At 50.7% G+C, this 23,152-nt stretch overlaps 1 protein-coding gene across 10 annotated transcripts in view; it reads left to right on the forward strand.

The window, feature by feature from the left end:
• Positions 1 to 23,100, forward strand: part of ANKS1A (ankyrin repeat and sterile alpha motif domain containing 1A) — a 106,846-nt gene extending 83,746 nt beyond the window's left edge. For 6 of the 10 annotated variants that reach the window (XM_054803514.1, XM_054803516.1, XM_054803520.1 and 3 more), the window contains 11 exons: positions 9,197 to 9,295; positions 9,676 to 9,828; positions 9,982 to 10,089; positions 12,900 to 13,064; positions 13,389 to 13,514; positions 13,724 to 13,795; positions 14,059 to 14,145; positions 14,525 to 14,662; positions 15,383 to 15,553; positions 16,006 to 16,104; positions 16,820 to 23,100. In XM_054803514.1, coding sequence (XP_054659489.1) covers positions 9,197 to 9,295; positions 9,676 to 9,828; positions 9,982 to 10,089; positions 12,900 to 13,064; positions 13,389 to 13,514; positions 13,724 to 13,795; positions 14,059 to 14,145; positions 14,525 to 14,662; positions 15,383 to 15,553; positions 16,006 to 16,104; positions 16,820 to 16,939 — 1,338 coding nt within the window. In that variant the 3' untranslated portion in view covers positions 16,940 to 23,100. The remainder of the gene's footprint in view (positions 1 to 9,196; positions 9,296 to 9,675; positions 9,829 to 9,981; positions 10,090 to 12,899; positions 13,065 to 13,388; positions 13,515 to 13,723; positions 13,796 to 14,058; positions 14,146 to 14,524; positions 14,663 to 15,382; positions 15,554 to 16,005; positions 16,105 to 16,819) is intronic. The other 4 variants (XM_054803517.1, XM_054803524.1, XM_054803515.1 and 1 more) reach the window with 3 other exon arrangements.
• The last annotated feature ends 52 nt before the right edge of the window (positions 23,101 to 23,152 follow it).

Consider the following 23,152-nt stretch of genomic DNA (forward strand, 5'->3'; position numbering starts at 1 on the left):
TTTCCCTTCCCTTGGAGGGCTGAATGTTTGCTGCTACCCCAGACAACTTTTCAGGCTGACATCTGAGAAGGGCAAACCTCACATGCTCTGGCAATTGTACCATTATTCTGTAGCTGAACTTTTTATTCAGTCCAAAGATGTTTTGATTCACAAATGAGCAGGTAAAACAGAACATGAACCATTTTTTATTGCTTTTTTTTTTATTGTTCAAGCCTGGATTCCCATGGAATGTGTGGAAAGCAGCTAATGCTGATTCAATGAGACAGTGTCAGAAACAGAAATCTGTTCTCCTTGTGTAGTGCCGTGGGCTCCTCTGGGGGGGGTATTTATTTTTTTTTTTATAATTAGGGAGAAGCGGTAGAAACATGACAGCATTGGAAGAACGGGGTGTCTGCAAAAAATTTAGAATACTGACATTAATTTGTTTAAATGTAATTCAGTGCCGTGTTAGATTAGCCTGCAGTGGTCTTCGTTACAAAAGAACCTTCCCCTTCTCTCCTATGTGTGTGTGCGCGAGCAAACGGTTGATAAAAATGTAAAGCTGAGGGACTGTGAGCAGAGCTGAAGTGCAGCTCAGCGTCTGCAGCCTGGCTCCGAGGACAGCCCCCCCCAGCACGGAGCTGGGTCTCCTTTTCCCTGCAAATCCCTGTGTTTTGGGGGTGCTGGCTGACATAGAATCATAGAATCATATCTCCACGGTCTTTATTTCTCACCCGATACCTGTCCTGCTGGAGCACGGGACATCTCCTGGTGTGCTCAGTGAATTCTCTGCTTTGCATGATTCACTTTGTAACTACCCAGCTTGGCTCGCAGATGCTGGTCCCCTGGGCAGCAGCCAAGCTTTTAGCATGCTCTGAGAATGTGTGTGCCCCAGAGCTTTTTTCTATTTTCATATAAAACTTGTCATTTTATAGTAGTCATCTGGGGAGAACTTAACCGACATATTCCAGTAGTGTTTTGCACCCAGTAATGGTCCGTGAAGAACAGTGACCTACCAGAGACCCCACAGAAAAGGTTTTACTACTTCTGCGCTTGGTGAAACAAAGAGAAAACTTGGTGTGATTGCATCTGTTGGGGAATACTTTTGTATAGACCCAGGTAAGCCCCGTGTGTAGGTTGTGCCTGGGCAGGTAGGCTTGGTTTCAAGCTGAAGCAAGCTCTGTTCATCCAAGCAGAAGCTCTTGAGTGGTTGGTTCTGGACTTGGTCTTCCCAAAGCCTGTGCTGCAAAGCACACTTGGTGTGGGTGGAAGTAAATACTGCTGATACCTAGAGGTGCTGGCAGTCTGCCCTTTCACGATTGCTGATCCAATTTGGGGATCTCTTTGGGCTGGGTTCACGCCGGCTGGCAGATTTATTACTGAAATGGCCTTCACTTGTTTTTATGACATAGGCAGGGAGTACATCGGCACCACTACATGGTATTGTCTACTGTTTATCATTGCTGCCAACCTTCTGGAAATGCGTTTCTTCCTTGGTCCCCAGACTGATTTTGGTGCCCTGTACAAGTGGAATTGGACCCTTGCATCAGGGTTTCTGCCAAGCGTCTGAGTGGGAATCAATTCATACAATGAAATGAAATTTTTTTGACAGCTCTCCAGTGGGTTTCAGATGCTACTTGGGTGGTTCACACAGCCTGTGCTTTGTCCACGATGGTATGGTTTTTTTGAGTTTTCTCTGGAGAGGAATGGTGAGGGTGGAGATGTGCAATGATCTGGGGTTTGAGAGAGCGTTTCGGCCACTCGCCCATGGCTCCGACCGGGGAAACGCGGCAGAGCTGCACTGAAGATCCCCAGATGATAGAGATGGACATCACAGAGGACGCGAGTCCAGAGTGGATTTTGAGGAGCAAAGTGGGTGGACCAGAACTGGCAATTTAGAGGATACTTACATTTGATTCATTAGTAGCTCCAGGCCCAATAAGCATTAAAAAAGCCATTAAAGTAGCAGTTAATTTTTTTTTCTCTCAATAAAATTGCCTGAACTCGACAACCATGACCGATTCCCTCCGTTGCCATTGTCACGCTGCCAGTCTGCAAGAGGAAGAAAATTAAACAAAAATGAAGTGGCTGTGTGCTAATCTAGGATTTATTGTAGGTTTTTGTATATGAGCCCTCTCCACAATCAGTGCTCTGTGAAGAGCTAGGGCTTCGTTGTCGTGCCCTTAGCTAAACAAATACTTCTTTTCCCCTAGTTTCCAGTGAACTATCTCAAATTGCAAATACCGTTAAGGGGATGAAACCATGTGGATCACGAGGCCAATTACAAATATGTATTCATGTGATCAAGTGCTGGTCCCCTGGCTCTGAAATTGGGGTGTGCAGGTCCCGGCTGTGGGGTCGTCAGCCTGCTCTGAGATAATAAGCCTCCGGTGGAGGTTTGTTGGAGGGATTGAGCAGCCAGGGATGGCTGACGGAGCTGTAGGCATTCAGCATTGCCTGTACTCAAGGCTCTATTTGGGGCATTTTTAGCTATTTTTGTCTGTAGGAAGGGGGTGATGCTCGGTGCTATCACTGGGGGTCTGGAGCGAAAAGCCCCCAAGTGCAAATCGTGCAGATATACAGACGGAACGCAAGCGTGTTTCTAGGACAAGCTTATAAATTAGTCCATTAACAAGGCATTAGCTGCTCTTGTCCTGTTGAATGAGAGATACTAGTGGGGCTTTTTACTCATCTTTCTGAATTTCGCTGCCTTCCCTTATCCTCGGGACACTGCCCAAGGCTGCGGGGCCGTGAAGCCCGGCGGCTTTTTACAAGTCTGGCAGCAGGAGTAACCAGGAGCTCAGGCAGAGCCACGCGGGGCTTGCCAAACCCCCTGGCTGAGTATGTGATTGAGCCACTATATTCGGGACTGCAAACCCCGTACTGCCCGCTTGCATTAAATTTCTGAAAGCTGCAGCTAGCTGGTACCAAGATGACCAAAATGAAGGTTCATGAAGCTTTTTTCATCTGAAAAGGAGAAATCTAAGTGGTGGTGAGACTAAGGAAGGTGCAACCTCTCTTTTTGGGACTTGCTGCGTGGTCTGTGGTGAGTTGGATGTGCCACCATCTCCCACGTCAGGGTTTTGGTTTTCAAAAGTTAAAGCAATAGCAGTGGCAGCAAAATCCTCTACAAGATGCAAATTGTCTTGAATGTACTGAGGAGGGGAAAGAAAAAGAGCTTTGTATGCATTAATCTGAGAAAAAATGGATGCTGTGGTTCATCCAGCTGAAGGCACTCCGCTATAGATATTTGCAGAAGCCTTTGTAGTCTGGAAAAGCTGTGTTTGGGTTTTGCATCTGTTGCTTTTAATAGCAAACACATTCTGGTCCCTGTCTTCCCTGCAGTCCTTCGCCTGCCTTTAATATATGATTTAGTAACAGAGGCAACACTTGCGTTAGCGTGAGCTTAGTGAGGCAGTCGGGATTCATTAAACTGCATTGCTGGCTGGATAAGACTACGTGTCCTATACGAAACTTTCTTTGCCTCAGGCCCTTGCTTAGCTGGAGAGAGAGAATGGACAGAAGCCAGGCTCTGTGCAAGAAGCAGCATCTGAAAATTGGGTAGTTAAGTGCCTGCAGAGTGCCCGGCTGGAGGAGGGTTGCTGGCAGATTTCAGCAGCTCTGATTTTGGCACGCTTGCCTTCGGGGTCACCTAACTAGCAGGAGGGGATGCTACCTTCCTACAATGTAACCTCTGACTGTGGGGTTTTTTTCCGTTAATGAGAAACCTGGAGCTTTGCAGGCTGTTTAATTACAGTGCAAGATGTGAAGCATGACTAAAGCAGACCCTTTCTCTACAAGCTTGTGTTTCTGCAGGTGGGTTGGCTGCACCAAGCATCCTTTGGGGCTCCCTGGGGCAGCCCAGACGAGGACGCGGGGCAGCGACAGATCTCTGCCCTCCTTCGGGGCAATGTGGAGAGCAGAGATAGGGTTCAGAGGTGCCCCTCATGGTCATGTGTGTTTGTGCCTTTCCATGGAGGGAGCTCTGCTCAGCTCTGAGGAAGCTGAAGGCCAGGTTGGGGGATGAAAGCCCTTCCGGACTGTCTGGCAGCCCATCTCTGCCAGTTTGGACCCGGGGAGTGGGATTCATCCTGCCCAATTTCAGATGTCTGCGGCTGGGCTGATCGTTCAAGCTCTTTGGATTGCCAGTGGGGAGCGGAGGAGGACTCATCTGGGTGCTGCATTTCACCCCATTGTAGATGCACGTGCAGTGGAGAAATACTCCCTTCCTCGATCTAATGCACATGTGTGCAGCTGAAGCTTAGGGGGGAAATTGTGCTCCTATGTCCATTGCAAAAAAAATTTCAGCCTCTGCTTCCTGGTGGATTGTTTTAGGGATCATCCCAGCTCTTCTGGGAATAAAAAATTGCCAAAGATTTTTCTACCGAGACTGATTAACATGCACGCATGGTGCTGTACTAAAATCTGGATTAACGCAGTGATGTGTGTTTGAGGAACAAACCCTGAACAAGCCACCTGCAGTGCAGGCAATGCTGAGAGCTAGTTTCTGGTGGAAGCAAGGAGGAAATGGTGAGGCACTGTGATGAACAGGGCTTTCAGATGTCCCCCCGCTCCCCTGGTGTCGGTGAAAGCAAGAGCTCTGGCCAGCTGCAGCCCTGAGTTGAGCTCGCTCTGCTCGGCCCCGCAGCTGGGGGAAACGTGCAAGGTAAAAAGCACTTGTCGCAACGAATAAAGTCTGAAATACATCTTTGGAAAGTCTTTTTGATTATAATTGGCATTTCTGAGGCTGCTGCTGGAGGATCGTAGAGGACCAGGCTAACAGCAGAGTGAGTCCCTCTCCCTGCCTCGGGCATGTGCTGAATCCGTCCTCAGAGGACCGGAGAGGGGCTGACCATCAGCCTGGGGCCAGGCTGCCATGAGTGATCTGCAGCCTTCGCTTGGGAGATGGTGTCTGTGGACCTGGTTGCAGACCTCTGTCAGCACCAAAGGGGACCTTTGTTTAAATAAAATTAAAAAAAAAAAAAGGCAAAAAAAACCCCCAAACAAACAAAAACCTGCATTAGTATATTGTTTAAAAAACAAGCTCCACAAAAAAAACCCTCACAGCAGTTTTTTCTGAAATTTTGCAGCCCTGTGTCAAGGCAGTCTCTCTGAGCACGAAGAGGCTTTGTTTCATCTCGATGATGAATGCCTTGTTCCCTTTTCCTCCATGAGCTGCTGGCTGTGGACGTGTCTCTGGTCATCCCCTCCTCGTTACAGCAAAGAAAAGGCTCTTGCCTGGTTCAGGGAGAGACCCAAGAGCCTTCAGCAGCCCAGTGCCCGGGTGTGAGCTGGCAGTGTGGAGGTCGGGAAGGATGGGGCTGGTGGTGAGAAGAGGCAGGAAAGGAGGAAAGCCGCAGCAGACCCCAGCTGGGCGTCCATAGCTGGGAACCCTCCTTGCTTCGGGGGGCTTTTTGTGCAAAGTCATTACTGCTGGTTGGGCAGAGAGGTAGTTTTGCAGGCACAGGAGCCCAAGCAGAGAGCAGAGCACTAACCAAACGTGCGGCAATTGCCGCACCGGAGGAGCGTGGCTCAGGGGCAGGTGACAGCGGTGGCCCAGGCAGAGCATCTCTGCCCCTTGGCTTTTGTCTGAACAGCATGTTAAATGCAAACAGGTTTAACGTCTGGTTTAAATGGCTCATCTGTTTGGCTGGCAAAGGTTAAAAGATCTCTAGTGTGTTTGCATTTAATTATCTATTTTAGTGGCAGATTATTTTTTTTTATAGGAGATGAAATCCGGATGGGTTTAAAGGACGTTTCTCTAACCGGAGGCTCATGCACAATAGGCTGTAATGATTTATTCGGAGCTGCTATGCTTTGTCTAACCTTGTTAAGTACCCTGAGAATATGGACTGGCATTGAGGGAATTTAATGTGACACATAAAAATGAGTGTTGGAGAAAGCTGTAGGTTTTACAGTATTTAACTACCTTGTATCCTTGCTACATAGCAAGCGATTTTCTTTGAATTTGAGATGCCAGAAGTGGGAGAACACCCATTGCCTTGCCTTGGGCCTGGCGCTGGCCATGTCAGCATAAAATAGGCAGCCTGGGAGAGCGTGAGCTGCCAGCCCTGCGCTGCTAGTTTGGGAGCCAGGCATTGCTCTGCTGAAGTGGATTAGCACCAAAAGGCTCGGTGTCAGAAAATAAGCAGGCATGAGTAAAAATGTAAATGGGATCAGCACGTTTGTTTAATTTTTATATGCGAAAATTAGACATCACCATTGTCACAGCTCATTCAGGTGCGAACTGTTCTTGCTGTCCTGGTTGGTACATGAAGGGTTTGCTGGGAGCCATGCCCTTGCATCTTCCTTGAGTCCCCATGCCTGCTGCAGCTCTGGCACCCAGCTCCTTACAGAGGAATTAAGCAGCAGAGCACCGGGGTGGGCAGGTCACGGGGAGCAGAGCAGGCTGAGGTGTCAGGAACCCCAGGTTTCAGGAACCCGAGGTGTGACGTTAACCTGCTGCAGGGATTTCGGTGAGTCAGTCCCTTCCTGTGCTTCCCAGGCAGGGCAGTAATGCTTTGCTCTCCGGGCTATGGGAGAAATCCCATCACTTGCTCTAGCCCTCTTCTGTCCATTTCAAAAGGCCTTTTAAAAGCCATCTCCCTCTAGGAGATGAATTCCTCACACATACGCTGCTTTCCAAGGACCTTCTGGCAACCCCTGCAGCAGAGCTGTAGCATGCAAAAACGCTTGTGCCAGGTAAGGTGCATGTCAGGGGAGTTAAGCTGCCTTTAATCCTTTCCCTCTTCCCCTGAGCTGAGCACACAATCTCCCGCTGTTACAGAAATGCACATTAAATGTGGCTCTTTGGCTTAAAATTTGTGAGCATGAAAGGGGAGGGATGTTTTCTTTTTTTTTTTTTTTTTTTTTTTTTGGGTGGTACGCTGCAGCTAACAAGCGATCACTGCCTCTGACAGCGGCAGCCTCTCCACTTAACTCACGTAGGGGGTTTGCTCTTGATGCAACAGAGCCTGCTGCTGCTCTTGCACCCTCAGAGCCTTCAACCAACAAAAAGACTTTTTTTAAAATGTATTTTGTGCAATTGAGACGTGCCCAGAACAGCTTATATGACATAGTTACACCCTTGCAGAGCTTTGTGTGTAGCATTACCACTCGGGTGAGACCCAGGGGTTTCACATGGCCTTGCTTGTGGAACGTGGGGTGCAATCCAAGAAAGGCAAGGCAGGTATCAGCGTGGCCCCGTGCCCCTGGAGAGCTGCCACCCGCCCATGGTGCCATCCCAAGCAGTGGCCATAGCAATTCCAGCTGCAGCCCGCTGGTATAAGCTGACCTTTTGGAAAACAGGGAGTGAACCACCCTAATTGGCTGCAGGGTTTTTAGTCCCAGCTCTTTCTGGTGTTTAAACAACTCTTAGACAAATGCTTTTGTACTGTGCCTGTCTGCTCCAGATCTGCGGTCTCAGTCCCTGCCATGGCCTGCCAGGAACTGAGAGCGTCGGGCATCCCTGCCTGCCAAGGGAGGATGGAGGCAGAGGAGCCTCTGCCTCGGTGCTGTGGGTGCTGACGGTCACGGAGTGTCTGCAGGGCCCTGCTTCCCTGCCACCCGCTGCTTTAATTTGCTGCTGTCATTTGCTAAATAATTGTTTCTCTGCAGTCTGGCCTCTGAGGGCAGCTCTCCCAGCGATGTTGCTTCGGGCATCTCTTATCTGTAGCGTTAATTCTCTGTTTCTCTGAACGCTTATCTCTGCGGCCGAGGGGAAGAGCAGCTCTCAGGGACGGAGAGCCACGTGGCATCCTACCCAGCAGTTATCACACCGGGCTGTGGAAGTGGCGGGAGCGATGCTGCCCATCCTTGGTGCTGTCATAGACCAGGCACAGACCAAGCGAGTCAGGAGCAAATCGGACGCTGGTATTGCCAGGAGTGAGCCGGCCGGCATTTGGCTGCAGAACTGGCAGCTGGCTCCGCGAAATGCACCCGGTGACTCTCATAAAGCCATCGCCAAACGCGAGCTCTCCCCGCAGGCTGCCCTGGCTGAAAACGGGCCCGTGTGTTTGTCCAGGAGCCTCTGAGAGGGGAAGGGCTGTTCCTCCTCCTCTGCCTGGGGGCCATGCTCAGGTGGGTCGGCAGCTCGCTGCTCTCATGGTTGGCTGTTGCATTTAAAGCAGGCAGTGCTTGGGAAAACATACATGCTGAAATACCAAAGAAAGCGCAGGGCAGGAAGAAATATAAAACATTTGCTGCCCTTTAAAGAGGAGAGGATAGTTGGCAATCTTCCCCTCGCCTTTCCTTCCTGAAGCCCTGGCCGTTCAGCCCGCTGTTCCCACAGCCTGCATGCCCTTGCAGCAGTGTATTGCCCGACAGCCAATTTTAATTAGGTTTCTCTTATAAAACCGAAATGTGGAACAGCAAAGTGCTGTCAGCTCAGACCTTCAGCTGTGACTCTCCTGAGAGCAGAGGGAGGCAGGTCCGGGGAAGGGGGTCTGGGCTCGAGCCGAAGCCCTCGGTCAAACAGCAGCGTGGCTCTTCCAGCCATGGGGAGATGTGCCCGGGCTTCCCGCTGAGCTCTCCCCAGGTACGAGGGGCAGGGAAGCAGGTTGTGATGGGGGCTCTGGAGAGAGGGGTGAAGTCAGAGTGCCGTGCATGCATCTGCTCTTGCTCTGCAGGGGGAAGGGGGGCGGAAAATGGCTTTAACGGAGTGGTGTGTGGCAACCAGAGCTTCTCTGCTGGAGCAGGGTGGGCTGCCTCCCTGCCTGGGGGACGGAGGATAAATCTGACCTTCACCAGGTTGTCTGCTCTCACAGAAAGAAATTCAGATTTCTCTGTGGCTGTGGAGGGAGGCTGAGCACAGCCAAGTGCCCCTTCTCAGGCACCACGTGTGGAGCGGGGCTGGGGTTTACTTAGGCGTTGTTACGCGGCAATTAAAGTGTCTGTGCAGCAAACAGGGACGTTGCTGCAAGCGATCGCCTGAAATCTAAGGGCCAGAAGATTGTTCCGCAGAGCAGGCTGCGGGAGCGGGGGGACGGCAGTGCTCTGCCCCGCCGATGCTGCGTGCGCTGCAGCCCCTCTCAGTGCCCAAGAGGGGGGCAGAGCTGCCATCCGAGGGAGCCTTCCTCCTCCTCCTCCTCCTCCTGCTGTGGGGGCATGCTGGGAGGTGAGGTCAGGAGGGTGCTGTAACGTGCGTGATCTCTGCTCCCCCACCTGATGTGGCTTCTGTTGCCCTCTGCTCCCATGTTGCTCCTGCCTGTCCCCACAGGGCTGTAATGTCATGGAAGACCAGGACCTTCGGGACATTGGGATCGGCGACCCGCAGCACCGTCGGAAGCTCCTCCAGGCAGCTCGCTCCCTCCCGAAGGTCAGTACCAGCACCCCTCATGTGAAGCAGGGACAGGGCATTGCCCAGCATGGCTGTGAAAGCAGAGGAAACAAAAGCCAGTCCCTGTGACCCGCGGAGGGATCACGGGGGCTGTGGGAAGGGTTTTTGGAATAGCTGGGAGGAGGAGGAGGAATATATTGGTCCACCAAGCTATGTGGATGGGATGACACCGTGCTGGGGAGAGGGTGGCTGTCCCTCCTGCCAGTCTTGATCTCAAGTGCGCTCCCTACTTAGTGATTTTTTTACTTTAAAGCCACTAGTGGAGATGATGGTGGCCTTCAAACAGATTTTAATTGCTGCTGTATGCCTTGGGATCCCAGCCCCCTGGGGCTTTTAACCCCTTTCTTGTGCTTTTACAGTTGAAACCCCTAGGTTGCGATGGGAACAGCCAGCCTTCAGTTCCCGCGTGGCTCGACTCTTTGGGGCTGCAGGATTACATTCAGTCCTTCCTCTCGAGTGGCTACAGCTCTATCGACACTGTGAAAAACCTCTGGGAACTTGAAATAGTAAACGTGAGTATTGCCTTTCTGTTGCCACAGTGCTGAGTTCCAGGGCTGTGACTTGCAGGGAGTCATGTTAAATGAGACCAGTGCTGCTCAAAGAGGGGAAGTTTTGCTCATGCCGAGGGCAGGAAAGCCCACAGTGACCGTGGTCTTGCCCTCCAGGTATTAAAAGTGAATCTGCTTGGCCATCGGAAGAGGATCATCGCCTCCCTGGCAGACAGACCGTATGAGGAGCCACCGGCAAAGCCACCGCGGTTCTCGCAGCTGAGAGTGAGTCACTGTTTGTGTTCCCTGCTGGGCTGATGTGTCTGTGCAGAGTGTGCTTGGCAGTGGCCGGGGTGCTTTCTTCTGCCCTGGCTCTCCTTCGCTTTCCTCCCTTTCTTTCAAAGAACTCGACCCAGGTCTGTCAGGAATAATTGTCCCCCTTCTGATTAGCAGTTATCACCTCTGGGGGCCTCAGAGATCTGTAGAGGATGTTTACTGAGAGCTCAGGTCCTGGATGGGTATCCAGGCTCAGAGAGGAAGGCACGTTCAGCCTTACTCTGCTGCTTTCATGCACAAGAAATTCTGCCTAGCAAAATCAATAAAAAAGGGGGGAAAAAACCCCTACAATATCAATATTTAAAACTCCTTTGAAGTATTGAGACTAATAAGCATAGAGAGTGATCTTTGAAAATCGCATTGCTTTTTAAAAAAAAAGGAAAGGGTAAAATCTAAATGGCTTGTTTCTTATTAAAACAAATTGATTTGACCCGGAAGCCTGTGTTACTCCTGGTTCTCAGATACTTGGTGGTTTTGGAAGAAAGTTCTTGAAGCATTGAGGCAACTGCACATCTGGCTGTGCGGAGGAGGGAGTGTTTTGTGTTAAATAGTTCCCATGGATGCACCTTGGCTGCTGGTGGAGCTGATGCAGAGCCCAATACTCCCACTCTGAGCATGGCTGAGCAGAACTTGGGAAGTGCAGCAGCCAGGCTGGCTCTGACTTGGCCAGAGCACCTGGAGCACTTGGGCAGAGTAACAACACATTACAGATTTGATGTTGTGCTGTACAAATTCTGCTATGGCTGGGCCCCACAACAGCAAACATCGCTGTTTGTTTGGACAGGCATGCTCTAGCTGAAGTGGTGGATGAGTTTACCAACTCTTAGCTTGCTTCTTTGCGGGTCAAACTCCATCTTCCCTGTGCAAAACAAAGCTGAAGTCTGTGAACACATCTGCGCTGGGAGAAATCTTAACGCAGCCGGTTGTATCCATTCAGCCTTTCACCTTATCGACTCCAGCGACCCAAGCAGCAAATACTCACGCAGACATGACCTTGCTATTGAAACAAGTGGGGGAAGATAATACTCAGCCCTTGCAGGTCAAATTCTGGATCCCTGCCCCAGTGGAAACGTCAGGCAGCTCCTTTGGATTGGGTGCCTCCGTGCAATCTGGGTGCCTGCACTGAACAGGTAGCAGGGTGTTATTCCCACCTCTGTGCCCGGCGCCGAGGGGGAACACCGAGCTAACTTTCTTCCCCTTGTTTCCTGGCCAGATGTGAGACAGCCTTCCCACAGGCAGGAGTGTGATGTGGCTCAGCTGGTGGGATGGGATGCAGCTGGGACCTCATGTTCTGATTATGCCGTTTGGGAATCAGATCTGTCTCCCTGGGCCAGGCTTCTCTAGAGCTCTTGCTCTCGCTGCCAAATAGCACTTGACGTGATTTGTGGATGTTGATTTTTTTTTTTTTTTTTTTTTTTTTTTTTTTGCTGTGGGAGTGGCAGCCTTTGGATGTCGGGCCCTTCATTATCGGGGTTGGCTGGGAGAGGAGCCATCGTGTTAGTTGTTCTTCCTGAAAACTGACACTTGAGAGCTGGCTTGGCCAAAACCCGTTGAGCTCGCAGCTAAACCTGTGAGCTCGGGAGCAGGGCGGCATGCCACAGAGGGCAAGCGTGTTGTGCAGCTTCCTCCCAGTGTTTGCAAATCAGCTTCCTGGAGCAGGATATTGGGAGTGATTGGAGTTTCCCCATCCCAAACATCTGGTCCTTGCCCAGCTGTAGAGCTTTTCCCTCTTCCCTTGGATTCCCAAGGCTCTTCAACCAAAACAGTCTTAGCTGAAGCAACTTGGGCTGCTGCACCCTGCTTGCTCATACTGGATTTTTTTAGGAAAGGTATAAAAAAAAGTTAAAATAGAGGGTTCACACTGGTACCGCACGAGAGCATGTGCTCAGGAGCCGGGAGGGTGCTACATACAAACCCTGCACCTTCACCCCGCTGCTCAGCCGCCCCCTTTTCGGACAACAAAAGCCCGGAGGGGCAGCAGCCAGCTGTGGATCTGTGCTTCTCTGAAACGTCCTCTTGAGACCAATGAGACTAAAGGCGGGTTGTTGGGGTGGGGGAAAGAGAAGTCCTTTGGTGCAGCATCAACTGATTGATATGCTGGACAGGGAGGCTGTGTGAGAGAATGGGCCATTTGCAGCATTTCCTGGTGCTACAGCTGGTGCGATCCAGCGCCTGGCTCCAGCGTGGGGAGCGGAAGGACGTCAATGGCAAATTAAGCAAGTCCATTGAATAGGACTAATGCATGTTGCAGCTGTGAGCTTCCCGCATTTTCTGCCGGACCAGTTGGCACGTACAGGCAGCGAATCTTGCCTGCAGTAAGAGCCAGGCTGTCAGGCATCTTGGCTGATCTCTCACTGGGCTCCCAGGGCTTCTCTCCTGGGGTGGCTGATCATCAGCGGCTTTGAGTGCTTCGCTTAGTGCTTTAGCAGAGCCTGTTCCTCTCTAAACACCCTGCTCACAGCTCCACGTGTCTCCTGCCCTCCTGGGATGAGCTCCCGGGAGACAGAGGCATGCTCGGCAGAAAGGGCTGCAGACCTGAAACTGTCCTGGAGCAAATCCAGGGTATCATGTGGAAAATAAAGGTGGGATTGATGACACCGGGGCAGGAGCCTGCAGGGCAGGAGCCTGCAGAGCAGGGGCTGCCCCCGTTAACTCTGCTCATTACACCCTTCGTGTCAGACACTGTAAAGGGGAGCAAGGGGTGGGCACAGCTGCAGCGCAGGCTGACTGGGATGGTTCATGGTGTCTCCTTGTTTCAGTGCCAGGACTTGATGTCCCAGACATCGTCACCCCTGAGCCAGAACGACTCCTGCACAGGCAGATCTGCCGATCTCCTGTTGCCCTCCGGGGACACTGGGAAGAGACAACATGACCGTGGCACCGAGGTTGCTCCCTACTCCAGAGTTGAGCACTACAAAGCACAGGTCAGTGGGTGCTTTTGTGTGTCCTGGGGGCCCCTCTGTGCAGCTCAGTGCAGGCTCCCCCATCTCTGGAGCCAGCGAGGAGGCAGGGTGATGCATGGAGATCCAGGTCAGGCACAGCCTTGAGCATTAGAGCCAGTGGCTTGTTGTGCCTCAGTCTCACCTTGAAAACTGGTGACGCGTGCAGTGTGCTGCCTCCTCCCAGCCCCTGTGGGATTTGGCTGTTGCGAACCTCAATTGCATCAACCCAAAGAGCCCTCCTGGGATCTGTGTTTCAATCCAGTTTGGCCCTGTTGTGGCTTCACATCTGTGTTTCCTCCCTTCCAGGAGGACCATCGGGAGTCAAAGCTGACCCTGCGCCCCCCCAGCCTGGCTGCCCCGTATGCCCCAGTCCAAAACTGGCAGCACCAGCCGGAGAAGCTCATCTTCGAGTCCTGCGGGTATGAGGCCAATGTAAGTGGCTTTTGGCTTGTGGAGATGGTGAGGATGAGGAGGATCTGGGGTCAGGTTGTTGTGTGTGGAGTTGTCACACTTCCCTCCCACCCTGGGTGACCTGTTACCCCCCAGCCATGGCTGCCGGCTGCTTGCAGGGCCGTGGTGTTGCCTTGGGCTTGGCAGGTTTCCTGCCTGAAGCCTTTAACGTCTCTCCCCCTTCCAAACAGTACTTGGGCTCTATGCTGATCAAAGACCTCCGAGGGACAGAGTCTACACAGGATGCCTGTGCCAAGATGAGGGTACGGAGGCCACAGGGATGGGGGAGGATTCGCTCACAGCCCATGGTGGATGATGTGGGGGGGGGGGGGCTGGGTTCGCTTCAGATCCCCGTGTCCCTCCCCTCTGCTTCCACCAAGAGCAGGCTTTCCTCCTCCTGGTCCAAGACCCCCAAGGCCTGCCTTTGTGGGGCAGTGGCCTGGGGGCTGCTGGGGTGGGCTGGGGAGGTGGTGAGGAAGGGAGCGTTTATTCATAACTGATCACTCACATGTTCTTGTTTCTGAAGAAATCCACAGAGCATATGAAGAAGATCCCAACCATAATACTGTCCATCACATACAAAGGGGTGAAGTTCATCGATGCCTCTAACAAGGTGAGCTTCAGATGCCTTGAAGCTTGTGTCAGGAGGGACAAGACATGTGGTACCTGCCTTGGGGGCTGCAGGTCCTATCTAGTGGCTCCAGAAGCCACGGCTGATCCTGAGGAGCCCAGCTTCTCAGGACTACAGGAGAGCGCCAAGGCAGTGATGGCTGTCCGAATGCCAAAGGCTTGGCAGACTGGCTGCGTGTGAACCATGGTGCCATTTATTCCCACCATGGGAGCGAGCCAGGACTGGTCTGGCTGGGAGACCCCCCTCCCCGCCAGTACCTGTTTTGCTCCCTGCCCCAGTACACCCTTGCCACGACCACCGTTTGCCGGGTGTATTTGCCATCCCCAGAAGGGTGACGGGTGCTTGTGGTTGACCCCGGCAGAATGTCATTGCTGAGCATGAGATCCGGAACATCTCCTGCGCCGCTCAGGACCCTGAGGATCTCTGCACGTTCGCCTACATCACCAAGGACCTGCAGACCAGCCACCACTACTGCCACGTCTTCAGCACCGTGGATGTGGTGAGTGGGTTATCGCATCTCATCTCCCAGTGTGCTGCAGCCTTTTGCAGTCTACTTGTTTCATCACTCAGCTTTACTGGCAAGTCATAGAGCAGGATCTGGTCTGTTCAAGGGTTCTCTTATCTGTTTCTACCCTAAAATATTCCTTTCAGAGTCCTGGTTCAAAATGCTTTTACTTTGGAGCTCTGTTGACAAGGAGAATATTTGTCTGGCTTCATTACTGCAGTCTCCTGTGCTGAATAAAGCAGGGCAGGAATTTTTCCCTCCTGGGGAATATGCCGTGAACAGAACTCTAATATGCTCTCAGCTATGTTGAGCATAATAGGCTGATTTAACAGCCTTTTAGTTCACTGAGAGTGTGGAAGCATAACTTGCTTTTATTCTTAGGCAGAATCGGCTGTACAAGATGTTTGGCTTTTTCTCTTTACAATGCAAAACGCTGCTAAACTGTGATGCTTACGGGGTTGTAGCCAGCTTGCAGGTGGTCCTGCCAGCCGGGGCTGTGTGAGCCCGGAGGTAGCTCGGTGCTAGCTCCCCCACAGGGTAGGAGCTCAGCGGCTTTGCCAGGGACACAGCAGGACATGACCTGCTAATGGAAAGGTGATGGGCTCTGCCGAGGTCTGCTTCTCCAGAGCAAGCTGCTGAGCGTGTGGACTCTGCGCAGGACGAGGTAGCTCATGTGCACCTAATGGCTTTGTGTTTTCTGTGGTCTCTCTGAAGAACCTGACATATGAGATCATCCTGACGTTGGGGCAGGCGTTCGAGGTCGCCTACCAGCTGGCCCTCCAAGCCCAGAGAGCAAAGCCTCCGGGTGCTGCAGCAGGAGAAATGATTGAAACAAAATCTTCCAAACCGGTGCCTAAACCACGAGCTGGCCTGAGGAAATCTGCAGTACGTATGTGCGAGCCGGGTGCGATCTGCGTGGTCCAAGCTGGGACTTCTTTTGGGCACTGCGTGCTTAAACCTCCCGCTTCATGGGGGAGGGAGCCCAGATGCGGATGAAGTGCCTGAGTAGCTTCAGGCACCGCTGATACTGCAGTGTCTGTGGCTCTGCCACCAGCCCTGCTGCTGTGCTAGGGCTTCCCTGGTAGGATGAGGGCGAGCAGAGGTGGAAATAGCCTGGGTGGGGGTGAAGTGTCCTGCTGGGTCCAGCACAGCTTCCATGTGCAAACCCTGCAGAGCCACGGTAAGATCAGTAGGTAACCCATGGTTTGCAGCACGGGAGTGCCCCTGAAGCCAAAACCAGCCAAGTGGAGCTGCTGAGGAGCAGGGACTGCTGCATAAGCCATTGCCTTCCTTTAATGTCTCCTTTTGTCTGTGTTCTGCTTGCTCCCCCCGCTCAGGTGCCGCTCCCTCCCGACACTCGCTGTTGTTACTGTCACACCTGTACAACACACCGCCCCTCCTACCTGCCGCTGCAGTCTGTTAGTCCCGGAGCTAAGGTCTTTACCCTTCTTCCTGCCGTCTTTCATTACGAACCGACCCGGGCTGCCCCAGCCGCCACCGGCCCGCCTGCCCTCCTGCTTCCCACATCCCCTGCTGTGGTCCTGTGTCCTGCCTCGCTGCTGTCTTCCCTCCCTGCTCATTCCAGGGCCGTGCCACGGGCTTGGATGAACCCCAGGGACAAACTGCTCATATCCGTCCCTGCTGATGGAGAGTGGCAGCTCTCAACTAACCACGTTGCTCTTTCTGGTGGTGTTAACCTTCCTGTAGGATCCTGATTTAGGAGGACAAGATGAAAGAGCCATGCTTGGTCAGGAGAGTAAATCACATGGGAGCTCACCTGCTAGGAGCTGTCTCCCTCTCTCTCCCTCTGCCTCTTTTTTTTTTTTTTTTTTTATAGTGCCATCTTTATAGCACTCAATTTTTCATGCTTGTTTGTGAGATGAAGTGAAGCTGTCGCTAATGGTAATAGGGGCTTGCAGGCCTAACGCAGAAAGTCATCTCAGGGTGCTGGGTTGAGACTGACACGGCCAGACATGTTTTAGCTGTGAAGGACTCAAATGCCTCCCCAGCGAGAGCTGCTTCCCTGTGCACATGCACGTTTTTGGGATGGGCATTAGGCAGAGCAGCAGCCTCTCCGTGCTTTGAATCCCCACTTGTTCTGTCCCAGAAGCACGGGTGACCTAACACGCTCTTTCTCTCCTTGTTTTCTAGCTGGAGCCCCCTGAAGCAGACCAAGACTCCCAGTCTCATGCCAGTGTCTCCTGGGTTGTGGACCCCAAACAGGACTCCAAGCGGACCCTCAGCACTAAGTATGAGACCACTATCTTCTAAAGCAAACACACCCCGTGTCCACCTAGTCTAACCGTGCCTTTGCGATCTGATCTGTCTGCTGTTCTAAACTCCCTCTTCCTCCAGCTGCTCGCACTGAGCCCCACGTAGGCACTACGTCAAAGGCAGCAGCACTTAGGAGACTGTAGACTTAAACGGCTTTTGTACCTGATCACTACTGAACACTGTGAATTCCTTACTCGGAAACAAGGGTAACATGCTGTTAGATACCTGTGAGGTGGGAGGTGCAGAGGGATGCAGGCTGGGGGAATCGGAGATGTGGATCCAGGAAGCCGCCTGCCGTTTTCACGTCTTTCCCCTCGCTCTGGCACTGTGAATCCCTGGGGCAATGTGACACTCCCCAGGCCTTTTTTTCTATTTCACCTTCTTATCCTTGGACTGATGGAGACCTCTTGTCTCTGCGGTGCACGCACTCCCTCCTCCTAGATCCTCTTCTTCCCGACTGAGCCACGGCTGTGTACTGTTGCAGTGAACTCACCCCTCTTCTTACCTGCCACTCAAATCGACACTAACCACTGTGATGCTGTCTGCAAATAACACACATTCACTAGATTTCCTCACAGGGACCCTTGCCCGCGATCTCTCCCCTCGAAGGCCAGAGCAGAAAACCTGCTCTGACGGGAGTGCTGGTTTGGGCCGGGTGTGATCGTTCCCACTGTGAGCTCTGTCCGCTCTCGAAGATGAGGTGCAGTTTTGCTTGCATGCATTTCAGTCCCGTCTAGGATTTTATTCCACCACCCCCCCCCCCGTAGTCTTTCTGTTTACACTCGCCAAACTTCTCGTGAGCTATGGGCACAGTTCTCACTTGCAGATTGTGAAGAGGTTAAGCTTTTAAAGGAACGTGTTGTTGGCCCCATGCTGGGAAGGAAAGGTGTTTGAGAGGGGCTGGATACTGCACCACGAGACGTCTGGTAAAGCAGACGGAGCTCTGCTGTGTTCGGCAGGCATACTGCAGTTGTACTTTTTTTTGTCAAAGGGAGAAACATGATTGAAATCAGTCTGCTGCCGTTCCCAAAGCTTGTTTTCAGTCTACAAACCATTGCACAATGAGGGCTATAGGGATCTTGAAACATCTGTCGCCTTTCATCCTTGAGAGCAAGGGTTTCACTTGGAGATGGCCGGCGATGGGCACCTCTGCCTTTTCTGGCTGTTTCCCAAGTGCACAGGTTTTTCCTCTGGGAAAACATCCCCATTTCTGTGTATCTCAGTAGAAGCAGCTTTTAACTCCAGAATATGACTGGGAATTGTTTGCATGAGACTGCAGGGCACTTGGCAGAGGTCGGAGCAGGGCTGGGACAGGTCCGGAAATGCCATACAGTGGTTCAGGACCCAGTGAAAGCCCCAGCAAGCCATCTGCGGTCCTGCCCCTGGTTCCTTCCCTTGCGTTTGCAAAGCTCACCGAGATGAAACTGAGGAGGAGGATGATCCAGTGAGTAACAGCGCTGGGAGGCAGGACTCCTGCCCCAGTACTGCTTCTCCCTGACTTGCTGTGCGTCCAAGCAACTTTGCCTCTCTTTACCTCAGTTTCCCACGTACGGGACAGGGACGTACTTACCCACCTCTCAGGGGTGCAAGGCTCGCTCCATTGGCAGAGCAGTTGTAAGCCCCTTTAGTGAAAGGCTCTGTGACTTCCACACCGTGACAGCAAACCCCCGATGCTCAGCCTCGCTCCTCTGATAGATGAAATACGGAACTCACGCAGACAGCCTTGTAGCAAAGCTGCGTCTTGGACCCTGACCAGCTCCTCACAGGCAGTGGCCATTGCACCTTTCCTGGGGAGAGGGGCTGCAGCCATGCGATCATTGGGCTGCACGGAGCTTGCTGATATGCACCTTGATGTGAGTGTCTGAACTCGTCCTGGGTTTCGCATCTTGGCAAAATCCCCTTGCAGCTCAATTCTGGGGCGACGGAGCTGTGCTCACCTCTGCGTGAGGTGTCTGGGTGACATCTTAGACTTCATCAGGGAAGAGAGTGCACTCAGATCTCCAGTAAAGTTCCATTTCCAAAATAGCTTTTAGAATTTACCCCAAACCTCCCTTCACGATGACCAGTTGTCATCAGCGGGGAGCGCTCAGAACAGTGGCCCTGGGTTATTTGCACCTGGTATTTAGGGGCCAGAAGAAGCTTGTCCAAGTTTTGCTGAGGCTTTAGAGCTGTTGCCTCAAAGCTTCTGTTTCCCCAGACTTGTGGTGAAATCTGATGTTTCAAAATCTTTATTTAGCTCTTTCTCAGGAATGAGTTTGATCTCCCACGTGGTTTGTGGCTTAGTGGCACTGAGCGGCAAACTGACTTGAAAATAAGGACCAGGCTAGTAAGAACCCAAGTGAGAGGACCAAAACAATTGTCTTAAAGCAAGGGAGAAGGTGGTGGGAAGGAAAGCATAGTCCAGTACCTATATGCCATGGAGCCCCTTAATGTAGAGCCAGTGCTCCTCTGCCTGAAGACCCCAAAGCAGAGGCTGCGCTGCAGTTGCCCGAGGTGCTGCAGTGCCGTCCTGCCAGCCAGAGCGTTGTGGGCAGCAGGATATTGCTGCGCCTGAGGTGCTCCAGGAGGTCAGTTTGGGTTTGATCAGCATCTTTCCAAGCTGTAAGAGTGCCCCGAGAGTTTCTATAGCCTTCAAAGAGAAACTGAATTAGCAATAGCGATGATAGCGCAGTTTCTACATATAAGCATTTACCGTGCAGTTGCCCACGTGTATGCCTGGCTTCAGAGGGTCTGAGCTCCCGCATCTCCCCCTGCCTTCAGCTGGGAAGCACCAGTTCCTCAGCACCTCCAAAAGCACGTCATTAGAGCATGTGCCTTTCTAAGGGTGCCCCTCCAAACCCAGCCGGGATCACAGGCAGCCCTGCCTACACTACAGAGCTTCCGCTGTGTCCATAACCCTCACGGTTGTGTCTCATCTCCTGGCCGTCTGCCTCGTCTTTCCCAGCACTTGTTTTTTGTATGACTCGGAAATCATTCATTCCATTATCTTCCTTTCTGTTTGCCTCTGAAAAGCTGATCTCCGGGCAGCTGTCTCCTACCATGGAAATGTAGTAACGGGGCAGAGAACCTAAGAAGCAGTGGCCTGCTGAGACGAAGATCATCTCCATCTGGTGCTGGTGTCTGCCTCGGAGTCAGGGCATGGCTGCTCAGTGAGGGCTTGCAGAGGGGGGGAGAGGGATCCCAGCCACCAGCTGAGGAAAGCAGCTCTCTCCATTTCTAGCAAAGGAAAGTTGAGACTTCCGAGAGCGATGTCACCTTTTCTAGTTTGAGACAAACGTCTTTCGACCTGTTTTGGTTTGGGTTTTTTGGGGGGTTTTTTGGGGTTTTTTTAAACATGTGAAATGAGACAGAGCAAATCCAGTTCACGGTTTAAATGTAGCACTGCGGTTGTTTTGGTGAGGAAAAAAAAAATTAATCCTTATTTACTGAGAATCCATGCAGTCCGGCAAGGAGTACAATAGAAAGTCTTAGCAGTGGGAGTGGTGTGCACATCTCTGATGGTACTTAAATTTGCTTCAATTCTGGGTGAACAGTAGAGAATGCCAAATTCTTGGAAATAACTTCCTCCAGTGTGAGAAGCCTTGCAGGGTAAGTCTGCGTCCTTTGTTTTCAAAGCTACTCCACACTTTTATAGCAAATGGAAATAACTTAAGGAAAAGAGTCTGCAAAGGATCTTTCACCCCAGAGTGGTTGTGGCCAAGTATTACCAATGGTACAAAGCTTCCTTCCCCTACAGAGAACTGTTGCATTGCAATACTTGACATTTCTATGGCAAGGACACAATTTCTCCCCATTTACGCACTGAATTCCTGGAGACGACTCCCTTCTCCAGCCTCTTGTGCACCTGTCTTGTTTTTAAATGCAGTTATGCCCTGAAGGGTTGGGTTTGTTTTGTTTTGTTTTTTAAAACGATATTCAATTGTGATTTAGCACTTTTTTGATACTAGCTCATTATTTAATTAGTGCAACAGTTTCAGAAGATGAACAAATAAGGAGTTAAATTTTGGGCATTACACTGAAACAGTCCATACCCGAGGATAAATCATATCAACCTGAGGATGGCTTTGGCCGTCCAAGTCTGGTGTCCCCAAATACCACCATGAAGGTGCTGTGTGCTTACTTTTCTTTCGAATTACAAGTATTTAACAGTAGTTTTGGCTGTGACTGGTGTGGGTTTTTTCACATTACTGTTCCCCTCAAGGGAGAGATCATAAAATGGTTGTGATTGTAATTCTTCAGATGCAAAAATGTAGCGCAGCACTTTTGTTATAATCTCAGCAGGCATTGTAATGGTTGGGGATGTGGTACCCTGCTGCTTTACCAGAATGATATGCCTGAATAATTTGTTTAACTCCAGTTGCTGCTGTATGTCAGGATTTCATGTAGTCTCTCTAGCCAGCAAGGCTGGAAGAGAACCGTAATCCCAAGGGCATAGACCTGTAAATGATTAGGAGGGGGAAGTGAAGATTTTTTTTTTTTAAGTTGATGAATTTAAGAAACCTAACATTCCTTGTTATGCATATGTTGCAATCCATACTGGTGTAAATGTAAATATTTGGTGTGTTGGCAACAAGTCTTTTTGGAGAGATTGCAAATTGAACCTCTGCTTGGGAGGAGGGACACCTTTCTTTTTTTTTGATGCGTGAGCTTTTTGAAGGTTGGCTTGGAGGTGACGTGGTGATGAAGACTCCAATCTTCAGGGGACTGGGCTTGGCGACCCTGGTGGTCCTTTCCAGTCCTGTGTAATCCTCTGGTTGTCTTTAGTGATCCAACAGTTCTTTAGCCAGATACTCTCTTTCTCACTTCATAGACAAAGCAATTGTTTTGGCAGTGCATCTCCCTTTTTATTTTGATGGGGTTTCTCAAGGTACTTGCATGCCAGAGACCAATCCTGGACCATGCCAGTCACCTACTCCCCGTAAACTGTTAACCCATTCATCATCGCACAGTATTCTGGCTCTTCCTCCCTACAAGGTTTCATAGTATCTGGAGGAAAGGGCCCTAAATTTCTGGTGCTGAATAGGACTTTGAATCAAAATGCATCTGCTGTACGATCTGCCTGGGAAAAGGTGGGGCTGCCCTGGGCCTTGTTCCCCTTTTTATGGACAGATTCTATATTACACTTTGGTTTGTGCGTGGCATGAGTCCAGGTTGAGACCTCAAATAGATAAACTAAGATGCAGAGTTGTCTTTTTTTTTATATAGCAGAGGATGACTTTTTTTTTTCAAATTGAAGCTGCTTTATCCTTTTTAATTTTGTATTTACAAAAAAAAAAAAGCTAATCTTAGCTGCTCAGCTGTCTTTGAACTTGCTTTGGGATTGTTCTTTTTAGAAGAAATTATGCAACTTTTACGGGGTACGTGCCTGTCCCCTCCCAGGGAGAAGATAGGGCACCTTCCAGGATGTACCTCTAGTGAAAAGTTTGTAGCTTCAGCAGGCTGCTGAGACACGGAGCAGATGCCAAATAGTCCCTCCGAACGCGCCCAGGTCTGTGCAGCTGGATTGGAGTCACTTGCTTTACTGCACCTTTTGCCCCACTTCAGGAGTTTCTAGCAGCAGAATTTCCCCTGGCTTGCTTCTGCTCACATCATTTCCATGCCATCAGATCTTTATTTTAGAGCAAGCAGTGTTTGCAATGCTGTCTTGTTGCAAAAAGGTTCTCCCTTTTAGGTCTCCCATTGGCATTACTTACTGCATTTTTTTTATTTTTTTTTTTTTTTTTTTTCAAAAGAAAGTAACTGTGCTGCTCTTGCAAAGTCAATCTAGCTCAAATATTTTTCTTACCCATGGAAGAATAACCTGAGATTCCCTAACAGGGCAGAGAACAGTCAGGTTCAGTTTGCAACATAGACATTTTTGCTAATTGTGATGTATGGCAGTGGGACTGATTTGTAATACAAATGTTATTTAATCTGTCTGTATTTTGATACTTGAATTTCCTTTTATTTCCTGTATATACAATTGTTAATCTGTTCAAATTTGTCTGAATTTTAAACATCTTGTGGTACCAAACATAACCAATCTGTGCAACAACATAGACTGACCTCACTACAACAAGGCGAGATTGTAAATATTCCTGGGCTTCCAGCAGTCGTTTTGTTGTTTTCATAATTGTACAACTTAGAACAGACTGAATTAATAAACAAACTTAGACATGCATTTGCCCCCTTGTCACTGTGACTTCAGCATTACACCAAAGTCTCCTGGTG

This window comes from Grus americana, chromosome 25 (genome assembly GCF_028858705.1).
Source record: "Grus americana isolate bGruAme1 chromosome 25, bGruAme1.mat, whole genome shotgun sequence".
Classification (NCBI taxonomy): Eukaryota; Metazoa; Chordata; class Aves; order Gruiformes; family Gruidae; genus Grus; species Grus americana.